This window comes from Octopus sinensis, linkage group LG5 (assembly GCF_006345805.1).
Source record: "Octopus sinensis linkage group LG5, ASM634580v1, whole genome shotgun sequence".
Classification (NCBI taxonomy): Eukaryota; Metazoa; Mollusca; class Cephalopoda; order Octopoda; family Octopodidae; genus Octopus; species Octopus sinensis.
Genome location: NC_043001.1, coordinates 26,604,377 through 26,618,017, shown reverse-complemented (window position 1 = coordinate 26,618,017; position 13,641 = coordinate 26,604,377). Strand labels below are relative to the sequence as shown.

General features: G+C 37.3%; 1 protein-coding gene across 1 annotated transcript in view; it reads left to right on the top strand.

Moving 5' to 3' along the window:
* LOC115211878 (heparan-alpha-glucosaminide N-acetyltransferase) overlaps window positions 1–13,641 on the top strand; it is a 62,171-nt gene that overhangs the window by 16,774 nt on the left and 31,756 nt on the right. Inside the window, exons 2-4 of the mRNA XM_029780617.2 lie at window positions 4,555–4,712; window positions 9,245–9,357; window positions 12,660–12,766. Of these exons, the coding sequence (XP_029636477.1) occupies window positions 4,555–4,712; window positions 9,245–9,357; window positions 12,660–12,766 (378 nt within the window). The remainder of the gene's footprint in view (window positions 1–4,554; window positions 4,713–9,244; window positions 9,358–12,659; window positions 12,767–13,641) is intronic.

The following is a 13,641-nucleotide window of genomic DNA, read 5'->3' as shown; positions in this document are numbered from 1 at the left end:
AAAGAGTACCACAGATATACATGATGGGCTTCTTTCAGTTTCCATCTACCAAATCCACTCACAAAGCTGTGGTCAGGCTTGGGGTATAGCAGAAGACACCTGCCCAAGGTGCCACGCAGTGGGACTGAACCCAGACTACCTACCACATAGTCATGCCTGAACCTAGCAGTTACCGGGAAGCTAATTTACTATAATTGTAAACTTTCTCCTCCTCCATTTTTATCAGTTCTATAAGTTGAATCTACTTCCTTAGAATATGATATGCCTTCATTAATAAAATTAATACAACTAATTAAGATTAGTTAATTTTTGTATGTTTACATTTGTTTGGTGTATTTATGCTTTAGGTATCTTTTCTCTTTTATCTCTTTTCTCTTTTACTTGTTTCAGTCATTTGACTGCAGCCATGCTAGAGCACCACCTTTAGTCGAGCAAATCAACCCCAGGACTTATTCTTTGGAAGCCTAGTGCTTATTCTATCGGTCTCTTTTGCCGAACTGCTAAGTTACGGGGATGTAAACACACCACCATCGGTTGTCAAGTGATGTTGGGTGACAAACATATACACACACAAACATATACACACATACATATATATATATATTATATATATATATATTACAAAATTAGAAAATGGAGAAACATACTTAAATCAATAAAACATCAACTATCAGATGATACCCAATCAATACTTTATTACACCATTACATATCAGTAAAGGCATTATATCTCATTTTATATATATATATATATATATATATATATACACACATACATATATACGATGGGCTTCTTTCAGTTTCCGTCTACCAAATCCACTCACAAGGCTTTGGTCGGCTCAAAGCTATAGTAGAAGACACTTGCCCAAGGTGCCTCTGAGTGGGAATGAACTTGGAACCATGTGGTTGGTAAGCAAGCTACTTATCACACAGCCACTCCTGCGCCTATGAAAGGCAAAGTCAACCTTGGCGAAATTTGAAATCAGAACGTAAAGACTTACAAAATGCCTCAAAGCATTTTGCCCGGTGTGCTAACAATTCTGCCAGCTCGCCACCTTTTAGAAAGAAATCACATAACAAACCCTTTTGTTCTGTCTCTTACATTCTTATATCATTTTTTTCTATTGAAAACTGACAGTAGTGTGTTAAATATCCAGTCAGACAAGGAGTTTAAGTTTTGTGCCTTCTGAAAGATGATAAATATAAAAACAAACTTGAGAAAAATGTTGTTTTTGTTTGTTTGTTTGTGTTTTTTGTTTTTGTTTGTTTATTTTTTTCCTTTCATCTCATTGTTATTTGGATAGTTTTGTCATCATTGTATTTGAAGTAATTTGATTTTAAAATTCTTCAAGAAACTTAACCCTTTCATTACTGTATTTATTTTGAGATTCTCTGTGTTTCTTTCAATTACTTTAAATATAACAAAGAATTTAGTAAAATAACTTAGTTATCATTCAGCTAGTGTTAGAAACATAAATTGTGACTAACTTTTGGTGGAAGATATTAATTCAAAACTTATGAAAGCAAGACATTTGTACTCAGAGCCGGTTTTAGCCGGGTTGGTAACGAAAGGGTTAAAGCGATATTCAGCAGGAGTGCTTTGCAATGAAATACCTCGGTGATTGTTATTAGTAAAGGTTTTTACAAATTTGGGTATTGCAAGAGTGGAATGTGATCACAGAAGCTTGAAAATATATATTATCTCACCATCTACAAAAATATCACTGAAAATAATAAAATATAAGTTATTTGTAAAATTTAAATTAAGAATATATACTAGGCTAATCTCGATGCAGCACACTACATAGATACAAATATCTTAATATCATCTGTAAATATTCATTATCATCGTCATGTATGTATGTTTTTTCCATGCTGGTATATATTGTACAGATCTGTAAAATGCCTCAAGCACATCTTGGTCTTTTGTAAGACCCATTTATCCAAGATCTCACAAACAAAATCTTCTTTGATTTTTCTCTTCCAGGCTTTAATTTTTGATTTTTTATTGTTTGATTTATCAATTTATCTCATCACAAACCCTTGTATAGTCACTTCTACACACTTGGGGTAATGGTTTTTGTATTAAGCTACTCTCTTTGATCACTTGTACTCTGCCATGCTAACTAACATCAAATCCAATAGAACATGTTCACTTTATTTCTCTCTCATTTTTACTGAACTTCTATATCTGATATTGGTCTTAGCTTTCTTTTTTTATATAGACCTATCACTTAGATCTTATGGCAGATTAAGCTGTAATATTCCACATCATTTTTCACGTCGTCTAATGGGACCCTACTGCAACCTCAGAAATTCTGACCAATTGTCCTTTTGGAATGCCTAGCTATTTACTGTGTTCAAGTTCTCTACTTCTAAATGAAGGAATATTTACATCTTAGTGGCTGAGGGTCTGGAGATTCAGACACAACTGTACACATTGCAGTTTGGTTCTGAAGCTGTACTCTGCCAAGATCATCTCTGTCCAATCCTTGATATCATCACACCAACTTTGTTGCTTATGAATCCATTTTCCATCCATCCAGCACTTGAGTACATGAGTACAGACATTCTGGGCCCAGTTAACTTGGCTAAAATATTAGTTTTTGTTGACTGACCTTTGTTACCAGATTTCAGTCTGCTCCCATCTAATCCAAAACTGAATCACTGAATCATTGGAGCTGCCCAACTAACCACAGCACTCACCTGTAGCATGGTGTCTCCAAATGCCTCGACCTTTTGCTGTTAGCTACCTTAAGAAGCCCTGCTTCACACACATACAATGCTACTGACCAGACTAGAGTTTTCATAATTATCCTTTAATGAGTAAAATCTCTCCGTATTGAATTTGTGACCTCAGAAATGATTTTTCTGCACTGAGTCGTGCTCTGACTTCCTGGCTGCAGTACTCTGTTTGGTCATGGGTGGCACCCCAGTACTTGAAATTGTCAACATGGGATAGTGTGGCCCTGCTCCTTCCTGACATCATATAAGCTGCTCTGGTTTCCTAGCGGTTGCTATGATCGTGGTCTTTCTATTGCTGACCTCCTGTTGAAAATTGCTAGAGACTAGACTAGACCAACTTTGTCAATCAGTCTCTAGTAGTGACCAGCACAATGTCATCAGCATAACAAAGGTTATTTAGTACATAGTTCTTCCATACATTCCTTCTCATACATGTCTTTTTGTCTTCTGAGTCTTCTTTCTCACCCTCAACTTAAGGCTATTGGCCATTAAACTATGTTCATCATCATCATCATTTAACGTCCACTTTCCATGCTAGCATGGGTTAGACGATTTGACTGAGGTCTGGTGAACCAGATGACTCCAATCTGATCTGGCAGAGTTTCTACAGCTGGATGCCCTTCCTAACGCCAACCACTCCGAGAGTGTAGTGGGTGCTTTTACGTGCCACCGGCACGAGGGCCAGTCAGGTGGTACTGGCAACAGCCATGCTCAAATGGTGCTTTTTATGTGCTACTTGCACAGGAGCCAGTCCAGCGGCACTGGCAATGACTTCACTCAAATGTTTTTTTCACGTGTCACCAGCACAAGTGCCAGTAAGGCAATGCAGGTAAAAATCATGCTTGAATAACAAATAAAATTCCTCACCGGCTATAGATAACTTTTGCATGCATACCCACCTTCAGTGTAAGTGACCAGTTTCAGTTACAAGTGATAAGAGCGTTTGCATCACTGAAATTCAAGTGCCTTGATCACTCTTCATTTCTTGTACCATGACTACACTGTTGCATCTGTCCAAGTGTTTCTTAACATTACCAGGGAAATCACACTATGATAATATTGATGTTGTCAATTCATTGGAGAAATAAATTGATGACATTAGTATATATTTTTTCCTTAATTGTATCTAATTTGATTTTGAATGGAAATTAGTTTTGCTCTAACTAAACTAATATTATAGTGTAAAATGATGTTACATATGTCTCATTCCCTAGATTAAATTATTCATATTGATTGATACCTTTGGTGTTTATGTAAATGATTTCACATGTTTTAAATGTTTTGTGCTTTTGTTTCAGAATTTATTTCATTAAGCTTATTGAGAACCAGATGGCATTTTCATTCCAAAACAAGTTATGTATTTAATGTACACATTAAAAAAAGGCTGTGCCTATGGTTGAGGCATCGGACAAAATATTTGTGTTTTTGGATTTGTTCTCAATTTTGAGTTCAAGTCCTGTAAATTCAGCTTGATAAAATCTTCCCATTTATGCATAATCAAAATAAATAAGTATTTTTAGTCAGTAAATTTCTCCGCTCAGTATATTTGGTGTAAAGTTAACATTGTCAAAGAGGAGATAACATGGGTATCCTAGCAGGAAATGAAAGGCGGATGGAGATAAGATATCTGGGCATGAGAAATGTTTTATAGAAATCTTGTTCAAATATTTAAGTTCCTCTGTAACCATTAATCGATTTGCTAATTTAGTATACCATAAGTACATAATGAAAACTATCTGATAACCTATTTTCAAATTATTTGTTTTCTTAATTCTAGTTTTAATATATTTTTTCCTAAATTCTTTTCCAGGTCAATGTATATTTGCTGTTCAGGATGAGTCTTTGGAAAAAGTTTCTCCCTGTAGAAATGAAACACTCAAGCCAAAAGTCAACACAGCCAACATAATGATTAAAAGTGAATCCACAACAAACTTGTCTTACTTTTCTCAAAGTTCAGAATGTTGGAAAGTTAGTGCTCAGTTTTATTATTCTCAATTTGAATTTTGTTGGAAGACAAGACCCTTTAACTGATTGAGGTATAGGATTGAAGGATAAGAAACTAGGGTCAGGGTAAGGCTGAAGTGGTGAATACATTCCTTGCCCATCTGGAAAATGAGAGAGAGAGATGTAAGGTTAAGGTACAAGGTGGATATGAGAGACAGAATAGGACAGAGGAGTAGAAAAAGGTGGATGTGTCAGTTGGTGCTCTGTGTGAGAAAAGTGTGACAGATGATTAGAGATAGGGAATGAGATGGATGCAAAGAATAACAGTTGAATGGAGGGGAAGTGAAGAAATAGGGTGCCACAGAATAATGATGGCAGAATGGGTGTTAGAAAATGAATTGTTGGAGAAAGCTTGACAGAACCTCGATTTTGCTGAGCTGGATGGATTTTCTCAAACACAGTAAATTGCCATTTAGCTCAGTTCCTTGTCATCTCTTCTGAGTGGCTCAATATTTTGAGGTCAGTCTTCACCACTTTGCTCCACATATTCCCGAGCCTTCTACCACAGGCTCTGTCCACTGTTAGCGATTGGCACTTCTTTATACAACTGTTTTTATCTATACACATCACATAACCATACAAACGCAATCTTCTCACCTGCATACCACATCTGATGCCTTTTATGCCCAATTTTTCTCTCAGCACATTTATACTTTGTCATACATGCATACTGATGTTGCACATCCTTGGTGCATGCTAGTTTTATTTCTTTCTAGTCTTTGCACATCCTCTGCATTCACAGCCCCTAGTTTCACAATTATCTAGCATACTGTTCATACACATGCAGCATACAACCTGAGAGAGAGGCCTTCTGTCTTCTGTTACTAACAGAGATAATAGTTCTCTGAACTTTCTCTAGCCAATTCTTATTCTATCAGTTATGCTTTCAGCACATCATCCTCCACTACCTTCAAGAAACAGGCATTCCAGAACATCTATTTTCTGTATGCTCCTATTATTTATCATTCCTGCACATCTGCTACTGGCAAGTTCTACTTTCTCTGTTAAACTTCTTGTGATTTTACTGTCTCTTTTGTAACCATAGTTTACACTGAGTACATCATATGAAATTTGTACCTACTCCTTTTCAATGTATAGAACAGGGCCATTTACCCAGAGTGGTTAGTGTCGCGTCTGTTTTCCTGCCATCTAGAACTTTGGCCTTTGCTAAATTACCTTTAACCCTTTAGTATTTGCATTATTCTATCAAATGCAGTGTTTATTTATTCACATTGTTTTTAATTAATCCTGCATTATCTTGTAGCTTTGAGATTTTGATGAAGTAACTATTCATTTTTTGAACTATATAGTAGGGCTGGTGTGAGAGACCAGATCTGGCCAATTTGAACATAAAACAGGGGAGAATATTTTGGCTGGATGTGGCTGGTTTAAATGCTAAAGGGTTAAGACACTTTAATTCTAGATTTTGCTTCCACACTTGGAATTTCATTTCTTATTCTGCTGCAGTTTCAATTATAAGAACAAGTCATCAGCATAGAGGAATTCCAATGGGCAGCCAGTCTTAAATTCTTATGTTATGGCTTGGAGGACTATGATAAATAGGAGGAGACTGATGACTGAATCCTGATGAGCTACAGCCTGTGCACTAAGTTTATTGCTGTACTCAGTTAACTCTCACTTTGCTGACAGCATCCCTGTATATGGTTTGATTGGTTCTCACTAACCATTCATCAACTCCTAGCTTCTGCAGTGACCACTAGATGAGGGAGGGAATGAGACACCCTATTAAGGGCTTTCTCCAGGTCAACAACAATCAAGTACAGTCAAGGGAGAGTATCAGTGGTTCTTCTTCCTAGCAAAACTAAGCTGAATCTTATGTAATCTAACTCCCTCCATAATTAACTGGGTTATAGCTCTTTGTAACTTTCATAATTTGGTCTAGCAACTTGATACTTCTAATTACCCTTGTAGCAGTTGGCTATAATATTGTTACACCATTTGTTAGCTACGATACCTTCCCGTACAACCTGATTTACTATACAGGTGACTAAATCATATCCTTCTCCGCCCAATATTTTAAGCATCTTGGAAGCAATTCCTTATGTGTCAGGGGCTTTCCCAGTCTTCTTATCCCTAATTGCTTTATTCATAACATTGCTGTCAACAAGAACACCTAGACCCTCAGCCAGATTCACAAGATTCTCTTTCCCCCATTCATTCTCCACATTCAGTAACCTCTCATAATAGTACTTCCGTGTCCCTTTCTTTTCAGAATCACTAAATGCAAGTCTGCCACATGCACACACTTCTCCCCCACATCTCAATTTCTCTGATACACTGCTCTGTAAACCAGAACACTTCATACATTTGCTCTTCACGCTGTAGAACATTAACAAACCTCTCTTCTACTTTTCCATATATGTTTGTTTGTCTCCCATGCAATTACGCTCGTAGGAGACATAGTGCTAACAGGCTATCTTAAAGATAGCTTTTTGTGACATAGACTCTTACATACAGAAATTAAATATTTTTGCATGGGAGTAAGGGGATAAAATATCAAAATTCATCATACAATAAAGCCAAGGGTGTAAACGACAGAGGAAGAGTTGAGATTAATTGACATAGAGAATTCTTCATTGTCTTAAAACATAATTGATATGCTTGTTTGATCTCTGTTATTTACTGGGGTGATATTTATAACATCTTTTTTTTTATTATTACGAGACCAATGTGAGACAATTTCTTCCTAGAAAGGGTGTCAGGTTATTGCAGTAAGTTCTTCTCATGAGTAATTAAATCTATCACTACTAGTCATTAAAAAGTATTTCAATTTTATCATGGTGAATTACATTACAACACCTAAAGGGTAAAGATTGATCCTAGAAGTTTCCCTCCAAGGCACAAGCCTGGGAAAGGTTGTTTATGGAAGACCAGCAGTCATCCATGCATACCAGTCTCCCCTCTCCATACCACCAATGTTATCCAAGGGAAACACAAGGGCCGATACAGCTTGACACCAGTGACGTCCCAGTTCATTTCTACAGTTGAGTGAACTGAAGCAACGTAAAATAAAGTGTCTTGCTCAAGAACACAACACATGGCCTGGTCCGGGAATTGAACTCACTACCTCATGACTGTAAGCCCAGTGCTCTTACCACTGAACCATGCGCCTTCACATACTACAACACCTACATGAAGTAATTTGTGGCCACATCATATCACTGGTCAAAGGCTACAAGATATTGGAATCATGGTTGTTTATTCAGTAACTCCTTGACTTGGCTATCCATTTTTCCCTTTGCAGCTGGATATGCTAAACTTCGGACTATTTTGGAAACATACTACACATCCTAGTGTGCAAAGTTTAATTATGTGGTATGAAAGAGTGACAACTGAGAAATTTTACTTAATATTACTATTATCTAACATGCTTCTGAATGACTGACAGCTGTATAGAAACAGTTAAGAGGTGAGCTGGCAGAAACGTTAGCACGCCAGGCGAAATGCTTAGTGGTATTTTGTCTGCCGTTACGTTCTGAGTTCAAATTCCATCAAGGTTGACTTTGCCTTTCATTCTTTCGGGGTCAATTAAATACGTACCAATTACACACTGGGGTCGATATAATCAACTTAATCCGTTTGTTTGTCCTTGTTTGTCCCCTCTGCGTTTAGCCTCTTGTGGGTAGTAAAGAAATAGGTATTTCGTCTGCTGCTACGTTCTGAGTTCAAATTCCGCCGAGGTCGACTTTGCCTTTCATTCTTTCGGGGTCAATTAAATACGTACCAATTACACACTGGGGTCAATATAATCAACTTAATCCGTTTGTTTGTCCTTGTTCGTCCCCTCTGCGTTTAGCCCCTTGTGCGTAGTAAAGAAATAGGTATTTCGTCTGCCGCTACGTTCTGAGTTCAAATTCCGTCAAGGTCAACTTTGCCTTTCATTCTTTCGGGGTCAATTAAATACATACCAATTACACACTGGGGTCGATATAATCGACTTAATCCGTTTGTCTGTCCTTGTTTGTCCCCTCTGCGTTTAGCCCATTGTGGGCAGTAAAGAAATAAGAAACAGTTAAGAGGCTCTTCATTGTTGAACAAGTTTTTTTTTTTAATTCAATGAAATATGCTTAGCTACACAACAGAATTTGGATATGAATGTAGCTTGTCAAATGCTTCTTTTACTGTGTATTTCACTTTTGTTTGTTCATATCAACTTTATATTGCGGTGTCATTCTGGTGAAGATTTGTGAGTGATTTGACATGTAGTTGTAGCAGCTGTGTGGGTTGGAGTGGACAGTAGTCATTAGGTCAACTGTGTTCCACATATGTCATTGGGTTTTTAATTTTATTGTTCATGAAAAATTGAGACCCATGTTGTTAGTAATTTACATTTAATTATATTATGTACAAGAATTTTTATTATTTAAGACACCATGAAAACAATTGCTACAAAAGCCGTACAATATTACCTAGGAGGACATGTTATTTTTATGCATAGCAATATAACTGAATGATTGATTGTTGTGATTTTTCAGTGTAAGCTAAGATTAAAAGCCCGCATCAACCCTGGAACCACATGTTCTTTGAGAGTGGATTCTCGATGGCCTGTACACTTTAAGGTTACGGATGAGGAAGGAGATTTATGTCAGTAAGTACATGCAGCATGTATTTCTAATTTGTCTTGTTAATTCGTAAACTTTTTTTTTTCTCCGCTGGATGGGTATGTCTGTGTGCATGCACAACAGAGTGTAAATGATTTAAGAGGGAAACTGGGTATAATAGGCATCAGAGTGGCGTAGGAGTAGCTGTGTGGTAAGTAGCTTGCTTACGAATCACATGGTTCCAGGTTCAGTCCCACTGTGTGGCACCTTGGGCAAGTGTCTTCTACTATAGCCTCGGGCCGACCAAAGCCTTGTGAGTGGATTTGGTAGACGGAAACTGAAAGAAGCCCGTCGTATATATGTATATGTGTTTGTGTGTCTGTACCCCCCCCCCCCCCAACATTGCTTGACAACCGATGGTAGTATGTTTACATCCCCGTAACTTAGCGGTTCGGCAAAAGAGACCGATAGAATAAGTACTAGGCTTACAAAGAATAAGTCCTGGGGTTGATTTGCTCGACTAAAAGGCGGTGCTCCAGCATGGCCACAGTCAAATGACTGAAACAAGTAAAAGAGTAAAGAGATGTCGTGTGCAAGAAGGAAGACTCCACTGGTTTGATCATGTGATGTGTATGAATGATGATAGTTGCATAGATAAGTGCTGAGCTCTAATTGTGGAGGGTACTTGTGGAAATGGTGGACCCAGGAAGATGTGGGACAAGGTCGTGGGAAAGGATCTTCAGACACTGGGCCTCACTGAGGAAATGACAAGGGACTGAGAGATATGACAATTTGAAGACACATCAAGCTAAGTAAAGTCACTGTCTTCCACACATACAGGCTTGTTCTTTCGGGTGCCGGTGCTGCGTAAATGGACATGTGCCAGTGACATGTAAAAAGCACCCACCACACTCTGCTAAATGGTTGGCATTAAGAAGGGCATCCAGCCATTGAAACCATGCCACAGAAGACAGCTAGAGTCTGGATAGCTCCCTGCCGGTCAGCTCCATGTCAAACCGCCCCACCTATGACAACATGGAAAGCGGATGTTAAAGAAAGATGATGATGATGATGATTTGCCAATATAGATAAATAATATGTGACTAGAAAGATAGGTTTCAAGAACATATACAGATGTTTCATTTTATTCATCTGAAATAAAAAAGATAAAGAATATTGATAGAACAAATAAATCTACCCCCCCCCCACACACACACACACTTCATGCCCCAATTCCTGTCATTTTGTGTGTGTGTGTGTGTATTTGTGGGTGTGCATTTTCTTATTGTTTTGATACTTTTCTGAGAAAGATAGCATTAGGACAAATAATAATTGATCTTCCTTTATTTTTGTCATTTTAGATTTCAACATGTTTTGAATTACACTTAACCCTTTCGTTACCAACCCGGCTGAAACCGGCTCTGGCTCTTTAGTACAAATGTCTTGTTTTCATAAGTTTTGAATTGAAATCTTCCACCAAACCTTAGTCACAATTTATGTTCCTAACACTAGCTTAATGATAACGAAGTTAATTCACTAAATTCTTTGTTATATTTAAAATAATTGAAAGAAACACAGAGCATCTCAAAATAAATACAGTAACAAAAGGGTTAAATCACTTAGAATAAAGAACTCCATTTGTGATATACAACATGCACCAAAAATAATTTTTGAGTTGTTTAGGTGTATCAATAGCATCGACACGACAGATTCCCATCTGACACAAGAAATGATAAGTGATAGCATGTTCAGAGCTGCCATCTACAGTGACTTAGAGCTTGCCAGTTTCTTGATTGTAGCAGCATCCTTTGTGTGCAGGGTTATGAAATATCTGGAGGATTCTGCTGAGAATGTGTCATTTGTGGCCAAGACAAAGAGCATTGTCAATAATGGTCAGGCATCATCAGGATTGCTGAGTTTAGCCAGCAAGTCCAGGGTATTACCATTGACGAAGGTGGCAAGCTGGCAGAAACGTTAGCACGCTGGGCGAAATGCTTAGCAGTATTTTGTCTGCCGCTACGTTGTGAGTTCAAATTCCACCGAGGTCGACTTTGCCTTTCATCCTTTTTGGATCGATAAATTAAGTACCAGTTATGCACTGGGGGTCAATGTAATCAATTTAATACCTATGTCTGTCTTTGTTTGTCCCCCCTATGTTTAGCCCCTTGTGGGTAATAAAGAAATAGGTATTACCATTGACAGGTCTTGTGGGTCATTGTGAGCCAGCACAAGTGGATCAATGCGATGAGGTCCACTATCAGATGTGTGGTGCATGACGACATCTGGTGCAAGTCCTGTGTGATTGCAGAGAGGGCAGTTCATTGTCTGACAAAGCATGAGGAGACCATGCAAACGTGTAACTTCCAGCATTAAGTAGGCCTTCTTCTAGTGTGCTTGAACTGTTGCAGATGTGGTGTAGTCAGTTAATCACCCATTGAGCCAAGTTTTTGACTTGTGTGTGCGTGTGCGCACGCGCACACGTGTGAATAGATAAAACATAAGCATGTAATGCATACATATGAATATATATATATATATAAAACCACTATTAGGCGACTCAAACAGTGATAGACATAAACCAAAACATCATCATCATCATCATCATCATTGTTTAACGTCCGTTGTCCATGCTAGCATGGTTGGACGGTTCGACCGGGGATCTGGGAAGCCAGAAGGCTGCACCAGGCTCCAGTCTTATCTGGCAGTGTTTCTACAGCTGGATGCCCTTCCTAACGCCAACCACTCCGTGAGTGTAGACATAAACCAAAACATTAAAAAAAAAATTTTTTTATATAAAAATTGAAAAATTGAAAATTTTAATAATTCAAATTTTATATATATATATATTATATATTATTTATATTTATTTTTTTAATGTTTTGGTTTATGTCTATCACTGTTTGAGTTGCCTAATAGTGGTTTTATCTCTAACTTAATTTATATTTATACTGTGAAATTTGATTTAATCCTAAATCTAATTTTTCCCTGTAAGTTTGGATATACTCCCTAATATTATTATTATTATTATATATATATATATTTAACGGGAAGGTTTATGAAAATAAACAAAAGACAAAGGCAGGTTTACAAAAATAAACAAAAGACGAAGGCAGGTGGAGTACAAACAAATAATGTATTAGTATGGCGCTCAGGAATAGAAATAAAACAAGTCTTTTACGTTTCGAGCCTACACTCTTCGACAGAAACACAGAAAAGAAACAAGGAGAGAAAAAAATTGCGTGTAGGGACTAACGATTCAAAATATATATATATATATATATATATATATATTATATATATATATAATTTACACACACACAAATAAATGCTTTTTTATTTTCAATTTTAGGGAGACTACATTCCATTTTAAAGAGAGTGGTATTTATAATTTGTTGATTTACAACAGAACCCATTGTTCTCAGGAACTGACAAACAATCCCACTGACATTTTGATCCGTATGTATCTCCTTCACTTATAATTTTGCATTTTCTTCTTTCATTAATATATCTCTGTAACGAATTGAAATTCAAAGCAAAATACTATTTACAAATATATTTCTATCAATCTTTTATGACTTCTTTCATATTTATATTTGTGTTGAGAAATCAGTATTTTCCTGCACCTCTTGTCATTTACAAATGAATGTAAATAAAATGGTACAACCTGTTGTAATTCTATTCTTCATGCTAACAATTCTGCCAGTCCACTGTTCTAATTAACAAAATAATATTGATGACAGCAATCTTCTCTCAACATTTTGGTTGCAAACTTTCATTGATATTCTTTTGTATAGTTGGAGATTTTCGCACGGAGGAATTCAAGACAGGATGCCCCTGGGAGCTCCTCTATGCTGATGACCTTGCTCTAATTGCTGAGTCATTATCAGAACTGGAGAAGAAGTTTCAGGTGTGGAAGCATGGTTTAGAATCGAAGGGCCTTAGAGTCAACCTAGCTAAAACCAAAGTCGTAATAAGTAGGAAGGTAGACAAATCACAAACGCCTTCAGGTAGATGGCCCTGCTCGATCTGTAGAAAAGGTGTAGGTAGAAACTCTATAAGATGCACCAAGTGTAAGCTATGGACACATAAGAGGTGCAGCAATGTCATAGGAAGGCTAACTAGGAAGATGGTTTTTGTATGTGGCAGATGCTCGGGAGCATTAACCTCTGAAAATCTGCAGAAAACAACTTCCGTCACTTTCCAGGGGGAAAAACTAGAAGTAGTTGATAGCTTCCATTATCTAGGTGACCAAGTCAGTAGTGGGGATGGGTGCGCTGATAGTGTAACTGCTAGAATAAGAATAGCCTGGGCAAAGTTTAGGGAGCTATTAC